At 37.2% G+C, this 17,833-nt stretch overlaps 1 protein-coding gene and 1 pseudogene across 2 annotated transcripts in view; one reads left to right on the top strand and one right to left on the bottom strand.

The window, feature by feature from the left end:
* The window catches only part of SPTLC2 (serine palmitoyltransferase long chain base subunit 2), a 112,903-nt gene that overhangs the window by 57,120 nt on the left and 37,950 nt on the right, over positions 1 to 17,833 (bottom strand). Inside the window, exons 3-6 of the mRNA XM_079130177.1 lie at positions 17,054 to 17,208; positions 14,994 to 15,142; positions 7,656 to 7,780; positions 2,205 to 2,298 (exon numbers count right to left, since the gene is read on the bottom strand). Coding sequence (XP_078986303.1) covers positions 2,205 to 2,298; positions 7,656 to 7,780; positions 14,994 to 15,142; positions 17,054 to 17,208 — 523 coding nt within the window. The remainder of the gene's footprint in view (positions 1 to 2,204; positions 2,299 to 7,655; positions 7,781 to 14,993; positions 15,143 to 17,053; positions 17,209 to 17,833) is intronic.
* Positions 8,913 to 9,911, top strand: LOC306655603 (PDZ domain-containing protein 11-like; annotated as a pseudogene). The gene has a single exon. The product of its transcript is annotated as a PDZ domain-containing protein 11-like (transcript).

Genomic DNA, 17,833 nt, shown 5'->3' with positions numbered 1-17,833 from the left:
GGCAAGCAGTTGAGACTGTTTCATATTCAATTTCCTCAGCTATCCATACATAACCAAGTTCTATGGCTCTGTTAACCTTAAGGAGGTGGCTAACTGGCCTAGGACATCACCTGATATTACAATTAATGAGGCTCATACAGTATTCTTTCTTACAGACATATGCTTCGAAGATTGTTGACACCATTATGGCCTCCATACTTAAAACATTGCTCTGAAATGAAACTCTTAAAAAATTCCCCCAAATTAAAGCAACATTAATTCTGGGGGATATTTAATAGTGGTGGGAGACAACTCACCATAAAGTATGAGTTTGCATTCTTTATTGCTCATCTCTGGAGGAGGGATTTACAAAATTACATAAGTACAAGGAACTCTGATAAGGAGAAATAAAGCAATAAAAACACAAAACACAAACACAAATATGATAGCCAAAGACTGAGACTGTGCTTAAACTTTCAGCTATTTGCAATAAAACAATTTGCACTCTGCCTAAAGAAGACAGGAGATGCTCCCTACAGAAGCAAATCTGACCTAATTTGAAGTCTACAATTCTACAGACAGAAATGTGTGGCTATCAGCAGGAAACAACTATGTACTCATTATTTTGAGTTTCTTATGTTTACAGACAGGAGAAACAAAATTAATATTGATTCTAAGTTTTAGACAAGAGGAAATATCTATAACAGAATAGCTTCTATAACAGAATAGCTTAATCAAGGAAAAAGTTTGATATCTTTCCCATATTATGCCCTCAAATTTCATGTAAATTTAAGTTGAAAATATGGCATAAAACTCCCCAGAAGAGAATAACCTTATGATCTGAAATGAGGAAAACATTATATAAAATATAAAAGTCCAAACAAGCGTGACAAAATAAACATTTTAATGTCTACATAGCAAGACACAAAAAAAGAGTCAAAAATAAATTAAAAACCAAGGCGACATTAAAAAAAAACTATAAAGGGCTGTTATAATCAGAGAAAAAGATAAATAGTTTGAAAATGGCCAATTTATAAAGTAACACCAACAAATTAAATAACTATGTAAAAAGTTGCTATACACTTAATAATCAAAGAAATAAAAATCAACATATTATTTACTTATTAGATTCAGAAAGATTTTAAATGGTTCATAATAACCTACATTGTCCAGTGATTGGAAACAGTTATTTGTATAATGCTTAAATGCAATTTGGAAGTGTTAAAAATTTACACCCTCTTACTCAATCATTCTGAGACTGCTAGGCACTAATCAGATGACTGTACAAAAATGTGAATGAAGTGCTATTTCTAATAGAAAAGTTTAGAAACAACTTAAAGTCCATACTGAGGAGATGACTAACTTATGGCACAATCAGAAATGACTGCTAAACTGGCATTAAAGACAAGGTAGTCACAGCTACTGACAATCTATATTCACAATGTATTGTTTAAAAAAAAAATAGCATGTTTCCTTAGTAAGGTTTCATTTGCTAAAACAAAATACTGTTTTATCACTCTCACTGTAAAACGTTTTAGGCAAGACAAACAGAAGAAAGTTATTACCACCCATAATCCTTCCCTCCAGAGGTAAAGAACATTTTGGAATATATTATTCTAGACTTTTGTCTGTACATACACATATTTTGGCAAAAGATAATAAACATACAGTGCTATAATTTTTTTCTCACTGTGTGAATTTTAACTATGAAAATCATGTTTTATTGTGTATTATTTTAACAATACACAGATACTTCCACTTAGAGAGCAGGTTTCTGCTTTCTGGCACTTTTCTCTGAAGTCCCCCAGCATCTGTACATATCTACATTTCAGCACCTGTCTTATTTAGATGCTGGTTTAGCTGTAAAATCTCTTTATTCCTTCAGATTAGGAATCCTGATTTATATATCTCAATACCCTAGCGTTATGGCAAGATGCAGTGTGAGCATCTATTAAGTATACTGTAGCAAGAGATTTGCAAACAAGAAAATTGAATGGAAAAACCTGAAAGTCAAATAAAAGGAGAGTATCATATTTTGTATAAAAGGCCTCTGTTTTTACTCCAATGGGGAAGATCACAACTTTTCAAAAACAGGACCAGAAGAACATCTTAAATGTTCAGTTTCATTTGTGTTTGTAATTATTAATGAAACTAATGTTACTACTACCACCTGTCCAAAGAATATTAAACCCTAAGATCAGTAGTGAATTCTATGAAAAACTCACTGTTGTGCTTGAAGATACGAATGGTTGCTCCCGACAGTCTGGCTCCTAGAACTAGTGATGCATGGTTTAGTTCATCACTCAGAATTAAGCAACCCTGTAAAACCACAAGCACAGGAAGGTAAGATGATGGAGGGGAAAGTGTTAATTACACAAATTACAAAATGCTACAGTCACTAATAATTATGCCCTATTAAGGAAATCTTACACAACAACAAAGTGATTTTTTTAAAGCATATAGATATTTGTTATTGCAGAGACACCTTAGAAACAGATGCAAAATCCTAGCCTATTTATACCTTCGTTCTGTGGTGAACCTAAATATTCATGTACATAGCAAGAATCATTTATATCTAAAATCTGCTGTTTGGGTTTCTTTGACTTAAGAATATTCCAGCTGAGTTTTGATATGCTGTCCTGTTTGCTTGTAGGAAGAGGCAGCTCAGAGGTTAAGGCCTACAGAAATGGGGCACTTTCTCTCTCTACTAACCATATCCAGAATCCAAGGAGGATCCCACTTAAAAACCCCATATCCCCTGATGTGTAGACCTCAGCTTTGCCCTGAAACAAACTTTACTTTCACATGTAAATGTGAAAGCAACAGAAAAAATGCTAAAGCAACAGGAAAAGGTTGGTGCTCTTGGTTTTTTATTTCTTCCCTAATTCTTACTCATCCATTTCTCCTGGAGTTCTTCCACCTATAAGATCTGAACTCAGAGACAGGTTTTTCTCTGTCAAAAAACAGCCTCAAAATATCTGATTAGATAAAAACAAATAAGATATGGTACAGAAAGTACATAATACGCTTCCATAAGAATAAAAGAAAAGCCACGCGTGGTGGCACACGCCTGTAATCCCAGCAGCTCAGGAGGCTGAGGCAGGAGGATCGAAAATTCAAAGGCAGCCTTAGCAAAAGCAAAGTGCTAAGCAACTCAGTGAGGCCCTGTCTCTAAATAAAATACAAAATAGGGCTGGGAATGTGGCTCAGTGGTTGAGTGCCCCTGAGTTCAATCCCCAGTATGCCCCCTACCTGCCAAAAAAATAAAAATAAAAGAAAGATGTATGAGCATCTGCATATGCCTATTTATTACACGATATTCTTGGAAGGACACTAATGAAACCTATAATAGCAGTTGTCTGAATTTTTTACTGTGTGTTAGTTTTTTATTATTTAAATAAAAGCTACCTAGTTAAAAATGTATAGATTAAAGAAAGGGAGGACTGGAGAGTTGTACGAGGTAGTGCACATCTGTAATCCCAGCAGCTCGGGAGGCTAAGGCAGGAGGACTATAAGTTCAAGGCTAACCTCAGCAACTTAGCACGACCCTGTCTCACACACAAAAAAAAGTTAAAAAGGGCTGGGAATGTGGCTCAGTAGCAAAGCACCCTGGGTTTGATCCCTGGTACCAAATAAAAGGGAGGGTTCCAAGTATGGATACAAACTCCAGATTTTAAAAATTCACATTTATTATATACATATATGTACATACACACACTGATGTGCTTGTGTGCATGAGTTAGTATACATATACATGTTCTAGCTGTATCCACTAAGGCATGAGAAGCAGTGAAATACTATAGCAATAAACACACCTGGTTCCCAGACCCTGTCTTCTAAATATGATTCTCTAGTTGATTCCAAAGCTAGGATAGGGAACAAAGCTGATCCTGGAACATCTTTTTTTATTTGGTACTAGGAGCTGAACACAGGGGCACTCAACCACTGAGCTACTACCCCCAGCCCTTTTAACATTTTCTTTAGAGAAAGGGTCTCACTAAATTGCTTAGGGCCTCACTAAGCTACTGAGGCTGACTTTGAACTTGAAATTCTCCTGTCTCAGCCTCTAGAGCCCCTGGGACCACAGGCATGTGCCACTGCAACCAGAGAGCCTGGAACATCTTAATGTGCCAAAAAGCAAGAAAGTACTTTGAAAAAAAGTCGATGTATATTCTAAGGACACAGGAGACTTCCTGAATGAGCTCCCAATAACCAAAACTCAAACAACTCAGGCAACAAAAAGCAACCATGTTGGATTATTACCCAAATAATGAAAAATTCACAAGTACACAATGATACAAATAAATAGGGGACAACTCTTCCTTACACACGTTTCAAATTAATAAGTATAGAAGGAGTAAGAAAAGTAGAAAAATCAACACAAGAACATCAAAGTAGTAACTGCCACAGGCAAAATCCACAGATGCATACTAAAATTAGTAGGTGAAAGTTGATTGAGAAATGCTATTTATATGGTCCCATCCTCTCTGTCATAACATTTGGTAACTACAAAGAGAAGAGTAGTAGGTTTATAATGGAAAATCCTAGCTAAGCGATCCAGACTCACATCCCCAGTAACACACAATACCGCGCACCCTCACAGGGCGCACTGTGTTCTCCTCAGTGCACAGCCTTGGTCGAAATCATGACATAGCAGACAAACCCAAACTGAGGTAGTCTATGAGGAAAGACAGGACGGTCACAGAATGGACAACTAAATGCAGTGTGGATCTACACTCTTTTCTTTTCTTTTTTTTTTTTTTCCAGCTAATTTCTTTTTCTAGCAAAATATGCCACATCATTATGGTCTTTTTGTTTACCATCTCTTTTTCAGATTGCCTTATTCACCACCTATATTTATCAATCTTTTTTTTCCTAATCTACTATGAGTCCTATTATATTCTTGGCAAAAAAGAAAAAGAAAAGGATATTTGATATCAGCAGTTGACATCTAAGTGCATAATATGTTTCAGGCAACATATTAAGAGGTTTTTAATACTTTCAGTTGCCACAACAACCCTATGAGGAAGGTACTATTATCATCTTTACTTCACTCACAAAGAAACTGAGTCAGGATAACTCTTGCCCAAGGCCATCAGCATGCTCACAAGCAGGTGACTCAATAAAAAGCTCCTGCTTCCAGAACGCTGCGTTTATCAACACACTGCCCTCCCTGCCTTGAAGATGAACAACCATCTCACAGAGAAATTCAGTACCAGATTCAAAGAATTAAAAAAAAGTAGAAAGCTGCTGCCCTTACCAGGTTAGATGATATTCAGGAACTTTTCAACTACAACGTGTGATTCAGAAGACAAACCTTTATGGTAACAACTTCCATGTAAATACACAAGAAATCTAACTCTAGATAAGGATTTGTTGGATTTTGTGTTCACACAAGGAGAAGATGAAATTATCTAATGTAAAAATTCTAAGACATTCCTAAAGGAAGGACAGCAAAGCCTTATAAGCAATGTGATGTCAAAGAACCACACACTGGTGTCTTTGAGGAAATCTGTCCATTTTATCCAAGTTGTTGGATTCGCTGGCATAAAGTTGTTCTTAACACTCTCTCTTTATCATTGACTTCTGTAGGAAGTGAGAGATGTCCTCACTTGCTCCTGCTATTGGTACTTTACGTCTTCTTATCATGATCAGTCTGGCCAGACATTTATCAATTTTATTCACTTTCTCGATAGGCAGCTTTGGTTCACTATTTCCTGCTATCTAAATCACTGATTTTTGCATTTCTCTTTATTACATACTTCTTTCTGCTTAGTTTGGGTTTAGTTGGCTCTTTTCTAGTTTCTTAAAATAAAAATTTTTCTAGCTGGGTTCCATGTTGCATGCCTGTAATCCCAGTAGTTCAGGAGGCTGAGACGGGAGCATCATAAGTTCAAAGTCAGCCTCAACAACTTAGTGAGACCTTAAGTAACCTAGTGAGACCCTATCTCAAAAAAAAGAAAAATAAAAATAAAAAAAAAAATTAAAATTAAAAGGGGTGGGGATGTTATTCAGTGGTTAAGCACCCCTGGGTTCAATCCCCGGTACCCAAAAACAAACCAACAAAAAAACTTTTCTTTTTTCCTAATGTAGGTACTTGACATTGTACATTTCCTTCTGAGCACTGCTTTACCTTTATCCAACAAATTGTGATATTAATTTCCATTTAATTCAAAATATTTTCTAGCTTCCCTTACTTTTTCTTTTTTGGCCCATGGATCATCCAGAAGTATGTGGTTTAAGTTTCAAATATTCAAGGATGTTCCAGATATCTTCATGTTACTGATTCCTACTTTAATTTCACTGTGGTCAGAGAACAAAAACTCGTTTAATGGTCTAAAGTATGGTCTACCTTGGTAAATGTTTTGCTGTTGTTGGGTGAAGTGTGTGAGTAATGTCAATTTGGTCAGCTGGTTGATGGTATTTTCTAAGTATTCTATATCCATACTGATTTTATGTTTATTCTATTGATTGAGACAGGGTATCGATATCGCTAATTAGAATTCTATACTTGTATACTTCTTCTTTTATCATATACAGTATTCATCTTTAATCTTCAGAAATATTCCTTGCTTGGAAATCTGTTTATACAATGTAGTCACTTCATATTTCTTTTGATTACTGTTTGCATGCTATATCTTTTTTCATTCTTTCTTTATTTTATTTATTTGTTTTTGCAGTACTGGGGATTGAACCCAGGGCCTTATGCTTGCAAGGCAAGCACTCTACCAACTGAACTATATCCTCAGTCCTATCCTTTTATTTTTAACCTTGATGTCTATATATTTAAAATAGATTCTTGTTTTATGTTAGAAAGTCTACTTAATTTTATCTAATATAATAATCTGTTTTCTCCTTGAAGGTACAAATCATTTACATTTACTGTAATATCAATATTACCCTGCTACTTGTTTTCCATTTGTCCCATTTGTACCTTATAGAACCACATAACTGCACAACTGAATTAGAGTTAGAATAATCCACTTATGAAGGAAAGTTTAAGGACCAGAAAGGTTATTTGACACACTCATAGTCACATAGCACACCAAACAAACAAGCGAAGGACTTCTCCATAGTCACATAGCGAAGTATGACCATACAATCAACCAACAAAGAACAAAAACTAAAGTCTCCTGCTTGAGTTAATCCACTATGTTTTCACCATTCCCAGACATCAAAGTTAAAATGAGAATAAATAACTGCCAATCTGGTAAAATGCAATATACAAAGTATGTTATTGTTTCTATCTTCAACTGCCCCCTCACAAGCTCTATCCACAGGATGGATGGATAAATACATAAATATATCTACATATATGTTTATACATAACTTGCCTATATGTTAGGATGACATACATTTTCATGTTTTTCAATTTAGAAAAACCCATCTGTTAGATGACTTTCTGAACAGACCTTTCATAATTTTAGTCTTTCCAAAGTTTTTATTTATTAGACTCCCTTCAAAATTGTATTAAAAAGAAGAAGGTAAGCATCATCTAACAGAAAAGTGAAGGATCATGGATTCATGGAATATATACTTGTCCAAAAATCTGTGATAGAAATATCTTTGAGACAACTATGTCTGAAGTTATGATTGCTTTCGGTTTGTTGTGAATGCTTTTGAAAACAAAAGAAGATGTGTATGAGAGAAATTTTATAAATGACCAAGTGCCTTACTTTGCCAACAAGGGCAGGAATATTCATTGAATTTGTTGCAAATCCCATGCCGTATGTCATAGCAGCTTCTACTCCCAAGAACCTTGCAACAAGCTTCTCTAGTTCTTCATGCTTGTCCAGGTTTCCTGTGTGAAGAAGTTAACAAAGTCAACATCATGAAATCCTGAATTTAAGAATCACTCACCACTTTTTAAACAGTGTTGTGATCTTTTCTAAGTTCTATGAAGGAGTCAGTATTATGAAGAATGATGACTTATAAGGAACATAATAGATAAGTACATATGGATTCAGCACCTGTGGTGAGAGGGGATTGCCAACTGTGTATGTGTGTAAGCACCAGCTCCAGCTCGAGGCCTTAAGAGACCTAGCAAGATTTGCTTTTGAGGGGCTGGGGTTGTGGCTCAGTGGTAGAGCACTTGCATAGCTCATGTGAGACATGGGGTTCGATCCTCAGCAGCACAATAAAGAAAGAAAGAAAGAAAATAAAGGTACTGTGTTCATCTACAACTAAAAAAAAAAAAAGAAATTGAAAAAAAAAAAAAGATTTGATTTTTTTTTTTTTTTTTTTTTAATCTACCATGCAAACCAGTTTAACTGGCCTGTTACAAAGACAGAATGTGTGGTGAGAGAATAAGAGACTATGAGGTAGAGGGAAGAAAGAAGGAGGAGAGGAAGGAAAGCAGAGGGAAGTTGGGAGATCTAGCAATTCTACCACCTAGCTGAGGTCCTAGGCTCATAAATTAAACTATCTTGGATCCTCTATCCTCAGTCAAGATGGCCCACTTGATACCACATGGAGCTAAAAGAGCATCAAGCCCTTCCCAAATTGCAGAATCACAAGCAAATAAATCTCTGTTGTTACTTTAAACCACCAAGCTTTGGGATGTTTGTTATGGAGCATAGATAGGTTAAAAAGCACCTCCTTTTCCTTCGAGCTGACTAGTAAACTTGTACTGTGATTTTTATGTTTGCACTCAAAACACTTAAGAACTGAATGGCACTGCAGAGAGAAAAGACATGGAGAAGGAATCCTATGCATTACACATCATTGCTGTACAATGCTTCTTTAATCACATTAGATCAAATGGCCTGTGATTTCTCAAATGTCAACTACAAATTTTGTTTTAAGATGGAGAACAAAATGTTTTACTCTCACTCTAGTTCCCAGTCTGCACTGGCTGTGCGCTGAGCCTGGGGTGGCTGAGAGCTCCCTGCTAGTGAGGTGGTTCGATGTTTAAGCAGTGGGTCTTGCCTGAGATGGATGGCCAAATTCCTTAGGATGACTATCCAGTGGATTTTTTGCCTGCCTATGAGAATTCCCCAGCATGGATTCCTCCTCATGAGAGAGTATACCACGCAGACTATGATAATGAATTGACCCAGTTTCTGTCCCAAATTGTCCCACTGAAGAAGCCTCCTGGAGCTCAGCTGGGATTTAACATCAGAGGAGGAAAGGTCTCCCAACTAGGCCTCTTCAACTCCAGGGTGATTCCTGACTCGGATGAACATCGAGCAGAATGAAGGTGCAAGTTCTGGCTGTGAAGGTGTGGATTTCCAAGACATCGAACACAGCAAGGCTACTGAGATTCTGAAGACTGCTTGAGAAATCAGCATGCATATGTGCTTCTTTCCCTACAATTATCATCGCCAAAAAGAGAGGACTGTGCACTAGAGAGCTGCAGTCCACGGCCCTCTATGTGGAATCTGCCAGGACAAGTCAGCTAGGCCCAAGGGAAGCCATTCAGGAAGTTCTACTCTGAGCCCTTCCTCAGCTTAGTAAGGTGGGAAGGATGGGGAAAAAGTCACCAGCTATGCTACCCAAATGGTACTGTACTTTTAGTTCCCTGATTTTCTAGGGAAGCTTCATTCCCTGAAAGAAAAGGGATGATAATGTCTAGGTAAAACCTAGTCTGTGGGGAACTCAGCTAGAAATGGTAATCGACATTTATTGGTTACCATGAGCTTAGCACTCACACATCTAATCATTTTAATTATAGAAATCAGTTAGAAAATATTAGGAACCTTCCATTTCATCCTATCCTTATACTATCAGAAGTGTCGCCCACATTGGGGACTCCAACGAGACACGTTTGTCTCTTCCCCCTCCTATCATCTCCCTAGATATGTAAAATACTGAATAAATGTTGTTGTGATTTTGGGGGAAAAAATGTTTTATTCCCATTGAAAAGCATCACAATATAAATGGAACAAGAAATAAAAACAAAAAACTCTACTTTTCACTAATTACTAGATACCTGTAATCTTCACAATTAATGAAAGTGGAAAATATATAGAAGGATGGTATTATGGCTGAATTTTGTTCCACTAAAAAGATATTTTGAGGGGCTGGGAATGTTGCTCAGTGGCAAAGTATGTGTTTATTAGCATGTGTTAGGCTCTGCATTTAATCCCCAGGACAGAAACCAAATAACAGAAAACAGTTTGAAGTCCTAACTCCTGAACCTCAGAATATGATCTTCACAGAGGTACTCAAGATAAAATAAGGTCAATGGTGTGGTGCTAATACCTTATAAGGAGGGAAAATTTGGAAACATAGACAGATGTGCACAAAGGAGGCAGAGCAGAAGACAACAGCTGACACTCAGGAAGACAGCTGTATGGTCCCAAAACAAGGAATGCCAAGGATTGCTAGCAAACACAGATGCAGAAAGAACAGTGTCTCCAGGGCTGTCAGAGAGAGCACGGCCTTTCTGAGACCTGACCCCCACACTCCTAGCCTCCAAAACTACGAATTGTCTTAAGTTGCCTGGTTTCACATGCTTTGTTACGGCAGCCCTAGGAAACCAACACAGATGGGAAATGACCTACAGTGGGTCATATTTATGCCCTTACAGAGAGAACAGTGATTCAATGAGAATCAAGCAAATTCATTGTATGGAACCCAGCTGAGGCACAAAAATTAGAGGCAACAAGAATAAAAGAGGGCAAGGGTTAAGGAAAGGCAACAAATAAAATGACTGTTCGAAAGATACAGTGTATGCTATGAAGTATTAATGCATGCTATAACAAGGATAAATATGGCAAAAACGTGGGCTGGGGTTGTGACTCAGTGGTAGAGCGCTTGCCTTGCCTGTGTGAGGCACCGGGTTTAATTCTTAGCACCACATATAAATAAATGAATAAAATAATGGTCCATCAACATCTAAGAATATATATATATATATATATATATATATATATATGTATAGTAAAAACATTAAGTGAAAGAAGCCAGACACAAAGATATGATATTATATGATTCCATTTATATAAAATGTCCAAAATAGGCAAATCTTAAAAAGACAGAAAGTATATTAGTGCTTGCCAGGAACTTGGTGGAAAAGGGGGAGAATATTCAGTTGCTGCTGATGGGCATGGGGTATCTTTCAGAGGGAATGAAAGTGTTCTAAAATTAGATTATGGTGACGGTTGCATAGCTCTTTGAATATACTAAAAAACAATGAGGTGCACACTTACAAGGATGTGAGTTATATCTTAATAAAGCTGTTAAAAAAGAAACAAAAAATAACAAAGATGCTGCCTCATTCCTACTCCTATTGAAATAGGCGAGTAATTTTGCCTTCTCTTACCTCCATGAATAAATTATTCTGAACTCAGGGACACAAAATATAAAAATATGCATATGTAGTGCCAGGCTAAAACTGGTGATTAAAGGAAAGTTTACACAGACAGGATCTGCATATTAAATTTCTCAGAAACAAAATGAAAAATTGAAAAAAAAAAGAAAACAAGAGGGGAAGACAATTAGAGGGTAAATACTAGGGGCTTATAAATAAATGTTTCTGAAAGTGAGAGTTGGAAAAATGCCAAAGAAGAAAGAGGCACAGAATCAAAGGACCTGATGGTTCAATTTGTAAGAACCCACCAAGGACCAAATCACGACTTTTCATTTCTATGCTTGTGCATGATGTTGATTCACACAATTCATGTAATCATTCATGTACACAGGGTAATAATGTCTGTCTCAGTTCACTATCATTCCTCCCCACCCCACCTCCCCATTTCCCTCTACAAAATCCAAAGTTCCTCCATTCTTCTTTTACCCCCCCCCCCACCGTCACCACCATTCCGTTATGTATCATCATCCACTTATCAGAGAAAACATTTGGCCTTTGGTTTTTTGGGATTGGCTTACTTCATTTAGCATGATATTCTCCAACTCCATCCATTTAGCAGCAAATGCCATAATTTTATTCTTCTTTATGACTGAGTAATATTCCATTGTGTATATATACCACAGTTTCCTTATCCATTCATCAACTGAAGGGCATCTAGGTTGGTTCCACAATCTAACTATTGTGAATTGAGCAGCTATGAACATCAATGTGGCTGCTTTACTGCGGTATGTTGGTTTTAAGTCCTTTGGGTATAAATTGAGGAGTGGGCTAGCTGGGGTAAATGGTGGGTTCATTCCAAGCTTTCTGAGAAATCTCCATACTGCTTTTCCAGAGTGGCTGCACCAATTTGCAATCCTACCAGCAATGTATGAGTGTGCCTTTTCCCACATCCACGCGAACACTTATTATTGCTTATGATCCTAACATAGCCATTCTAATTGGAGTTAGATGAAATCTTAGGGTGGTTTTGATTTGTATTTCTTGATGAACTCAAGGTTAAACAGAGGTCTTGGATGCTTCCAGGGTAAGATACAGAAAGAGAGGAAGGGATTGTGGGGGAGGGTGAGGAAGGACAGGAAGAATGAAGGAAGAGAGGAAGGGAGAGGGGACAAGGGGAAGGAAAAAAGACAAAATGACAGTGGCCTTCATTCCTGTAGGAGGGGAACTGGGGGGCTGGACAAGGTAAGCAGGAAGCAGATTTTTCATCACACATCTTTTGGTACTTCTAGGACCCTTAACAGTGTTACGCACTGTCTACCACCCAACACAGGATTCAAACAATAAAACTTCTCAGACAGAAGGTATGATAGAATAAATGGTATACACAAAACCAGTGACCAGACAGCACTACACTTCTGATCAGCACCCCTATTCCCAGAAAACAACAACACAACATCCTCACACTCTCAGGGAAAATACATTCAACCCATAGTATGGAGGTGCCAGAATCAGCACTCAAGTAATACAGTAAATCAAAGACATCTTCTGAATCCAAATATATTTTAGTAATTTCAGAAAAATTATCTTCCCTGCACTCCCAGAAAAGCACTGGATAATGAGCTCCACCAGTATGAGGATGAGGAAGGATGTTAAGAAAGAGGATACAGGATACATGTGGACTAGCAGTATAAAAGGTTTTGACCCAAAAGCCTAAGTTCTGGGAACTGGCAGTATAACTCAGTGGTGGAGCACTTGCCCAGCATTCATGAGGTCCTAGATTTGATCCCCAGCACCACCAACAAATAAGCTGGGCACAGTGGCACTGTAATCCCAACAACCCAGGAGGCTGAGGCAGGAGAACCTTAAGTTTGAGACTAGCCTCAGCAATATAGCAAGACTCTTAGCAATTTCATGAGACTCCATCTCAAAATACAAAATAAAAAGGACCGGGGATGTTGATCAATGGTTAAAGTGCTCCTGGGTTCAATCCCCAGTATGGTGATAGATAGATAAGCTGGGTGTGATGGCACAGGCCTGTAATCCTAGCTACTCACAAGGTTTAGACAGAAGGATTTAAGTTTGAGGTCAGCATAGGCAACATAGTGAGACCCTGTCTCAAAATAAAAAATAAAAAGCGTTGGGGATATAGCTCAGTGGTACAGGACCCAATTTCAATCCCCAGTACTGCAAAATAAATAAATAAATAAATAAATAAATAAAATACAAGTCACACTGCTTTTAAAGCTCAGATACCACAAGAGAACATAAGAACCCTAACAGTAGATAAGAAAACATATACTAGTCTATTCCTAGGGTTTGAAACATACAGGGCAGAGAACCTATGAAAATTTAGGGGAGAAAAACACAAAAAAATTCAACATATTCTAATTCTCTCAAGAGTTTCCTTTCAATTAGAACTGGCTTGTATGTATGCAGTACTGGGAATTGAACCCAGGGGTGCTCTACCAGTGAGCTACATCCCCAGACCTGTTTGTTGAGACAGGGTCTCGATAGGTTGCTGGGGCTGGCCTCAAAACTTGTGATTATTCTGCCTCAGCGAATTTGCTTTTTTAAAAAACAACTCTGAATATTTTCCAGAAGAATTACCAATGTTTGTTAGCCAAGGACAATGACACTCAAACCTAGGAGATTTGGGAATAAAAAATCACAGTATAAACAAAGAAATAGCCTAAGAAACTTCACTAGCAAAAGAAACTGGAATTCTTGAAGATTTGCAACTTGTGTATATGTTTTAAAAGTCTAATTTAAATAATAAACTAGAGGATATGAAAAGATACACAATTCTGTTTCTGTTTTTGTGTTTCGATTTCTTCATTTTAAGTTTAATGATTTGACCGAGTTGCTATGATAGATTAAATTGGATGCAAATCCTTTTTATTCTGCATTGAGAGATGAAGTCAAATCTTGAATCTGGGCTGGCTTTAGTGACTCACTTTGACCAACAGAAAAAGTATGTGACAATCTGGACTCTCAAAGATGGGGCACAAAAGACTTCCACCTTTCAGTCAGGTATCTGTGAACACTTACTCTAGGAAAAGTCTGCTACCATGTAAAACAAGTGATTCTCCAAGACAACCATGCCCTGAAGAAGCCCAAACTAGTAGCATGGAAAAGCAACAGAGTCCCAGGATTCCTGGTCCAGGTGAAACATACGAATGAAGAAGTGGGCAGTCAGCTCTAGCCACAGAGCCAATGCTGTCAATTCTCTAGAACCAAATGGAAGAAGCTGAAATCCTTTGAACTAAAATAAATCCCTTATTTAAAACTATAACCTTTTACATTTTATAGACTTGTAACAATAAAAAGTTTACATTATTGTCTATTTCCACAATTAGCCTATTTAATTCTTGAAAGAGATCTACAAGGTAGGAATTATTATTAGCAGAAGTTACTAGTATGAAAATAGAAAATCATAACACCCTTGTGCTAAGTGGTACTTCTAACCATTGCTATCTACAAAAGCCAATAAAATCAACATTACAGTTATATATGAAATAAATACTTATGGAACTTTACTAGGTACATTCTGTATGTGTAACATTGGAAAAACATCTCAAAACATGTTACAAACATAAAAATCACCCAACCCTTCAGAAAAACAAGGCTTTTTTTTTTTTTTTTTTACCTGATGGCAAAGCAAATGTATGAATACTTAATACTCTAGCTCTGTATCAGTATTTTTCTTTCCTGAGTTAAAGAAGTCAAAAGCAGCAGCTAACCAAAGATAGCTTACACTTACCAATTTCCTGCCGAGTGCTGCACACTCCAGCTCCATACTCCTCTAGTATTCTGGCAGCCGCTTCTTGACATGATCCAGTGTTCCGTGCAAATCCAAGATAGTTGTAGGAACCCATATTTATAACACCTTTAATTATATTCCCTGTATACCTGTATTTCAATAAACACATGAAACTTAATAAACTCATGAGCAAATTTAATAGTTAAGTGTGATGGTAAGTGCAATGGTAACATGAAGGGAAACACCATGTACAGGAAGTAGAGAGAACATTCTGTATGAAAAGAAGCTCAACGGAGGAAATGGAAAGTACAACCAAATACCAATTTTCACTTATTAATAGTGATGATGATTTAAAAACTGATGATACCCAGTGCTGGCCAGGATAGTCTCATAAACTAGAGAAGAATACTTTCTTTGGAGGGCACTTTGTCAGCACTTATCCACAGAAAGATGCACATACCCTTTGATTCAAGCCATTCCCACCATGAGCATAGGTACATGAGGATCTGTAAGAGCCACTGCATAATTTGCCATGTCCCTTCCCTAGGCACAGGGACCAGTGACATTTCATGCAGAAGCTCGTCAGCCTGGGCCCCTAAGAAAAGATGACATGATTCAGAGACCCCATCAACCCAAGGTGGACAGGAAGCATGGGTAACAAAATAAAGTGCTACTGCTTTGCCCCCAAGGCATTTGGGATAATCCAGCCCCATCTGCTATAGTGTGGCACATTTATACTATAGAATACTAGGTAGCCATGACAAATAAGAAACTTACTGTGAATATACAAGTAAGACATCATTAATACACGAGCAAATTAAAAAGGCAAACTGTACGGGTGGGGAGGTAGCTCAGTGGTAGAGTGCTTACTTAGCATGCAAAAGGTCCTGGATTTATACCCCAGTTGAGGGGTAAAAAGGCAGCAAATGGTAAAATGATTTATATAGTACAATCTCACTTTTGTATATCAAAAAGCTACCTGTGTGTAACCCCAGTAGATACGCTACACACATACCCCACAGAGAACATCTGGAGAAATAGCACAAAATAAGGAGATAACCATGGTCACTTCTAGAGGGTAGAGGATTTGTGGGGTAGTGGATTTACAGAGGACAGGGGTCAGTTGTTATGGGGGACTTTTAGATTATTTGTATAATCTGTTTTTCCCCCCAGTACTAGCATTTGAACCAGGGGCACTTTCTTGTTAAATTACTCCCCCAGTCCTTTTTATTTTGAGACAGGGTATCCCTAAGTTTCCAAGGCTGATCTTGAACTTGCAATCCTCCTGCCTCATCCTCCCAAGTAGCTGAGATTATAAGGCATCTTATTTTTTTGAATAGAAAAGCAATTAAGCGATGTTTGTGCAATCTACACAATTTTTAAAATGTTAAGAATATAAAGTTTTTTAAACTAGTCAATCCTTTTATGCAAAAACACTCCATTTATCCTTAAATCATCAGAGAAATCAAATTATCCACAAATAAATTCAGATCCTTTACTCAACTCTAGTAAGTGGAATGATGGAGTTTTTCTTTCTTTTTTTTAAAAAAAAAAGTCAAACTCTTTTTCCCAACTATAATCCAATACAAAATCAAATGTAATACAAAAATTTTATTTTAAAAAAATCTCAAAAAAGCCAGGGACATTGGAGCATGGCTGCAGTCCCAGTAGCTCAAGAGGATCGAGAGTTCAAAGTCAGCCTCAGCAATTTAGTGAGGCCCTAAGCAACTCAGTAAGACCCTGTCTCTAAATAAAATATTAAAAAGGGCTGTGGATGTGACTCAGTGATTGAGTGCCCCTGAGTTCATATTCAGTTCCAAAAAAATCTCTATAAAAGATAGGGGCATAGCTCAGTGGTGGAATGCTTGCCTAGCATGCACAAGATCCTGGGTTTGATCCCCAGTACTGCCACCCCCAAATTCCAATGAACAATGAACAAAATGCAAGGAAAAATTATGGTATTGATTGTATCCTCGGGTGCTACTCCTGTTTTGAGCAAATACTCAATTTGCAGTGTTTTCTCTAATGTTTTTAAGAAGTAATTTCCCACTGAGACTCACTTGAATGACCAGTTGTAGTCATGAGACTGTCTCTCCATGATGTCCACCTTTGCTCCAGGCACACTGCAGATAGGTCGATTCCAGTTGTCTCTTATCCTCATATAGAGGTTCCTTGTATAGAAGTTTTCAAAATCCTGATACAATGACACAAAGTCCTGCCAACAAATGGTGAAACACTATATGTTTAACTGAATTACCTTAACAACAAATTTCACAAATTCCCTTTTCATATTGTAAAAGCACCTGAGAATGATAAGTCAGTTATATTTAATTAACTGATCTATCAGGAAAGATATCAATTCTCTATGGTTATTTCAATGTAACTCTATATTCATCAGCTAAAAGTCACATCACTTTGGTGCTGGGGTTGTAGCTCAGTGGTACATATAAATAAATTCTAAGCACCATATATAAATAAATAAACAAAATAAAAGTCTACTAAAAAAAAGTCACATCAGTTTGATGGTTGACTTATATTACAAAGTTTCAAATAACTGACTACACAATTCTGTCATTAAATATTCTTCCACCTTCTTCCCATGGCCAATAATATGTTAGGGGTAAATGCCACAAGAACCATTATAATTTCAGTTTCAAACAAGAAAAATAATTCAAACCTTAAGATTCCAGCCTCTCCATGTTTTCAAGGATCAATATGAAATGAATTCAAAAAGGAGGATGATAAAGCAGAAACACTACCAAAGAAAATAAGAAAGATCAAAAGGTAGGTTATAGGAAGTCATCGACTTTAGGTAGTTTCCTCTTGGATTGGAGTTAAGA

The sequence above is a fragment of the Sciurus vulgaris genome (assembly GCF_902686455.1).
Source record: "Sciurus vulgaris genome assembly, chromosome: 2".
Lineage (NCBI taxonomy): Eukaryota > Metazoa > Chordata > Mammalia > Rodentia > Sciuridae > Sciurus > Sciurus vulgaris.
This window is presented reverse-complemented; position numbering and strand designations above follow the sequence as displayed.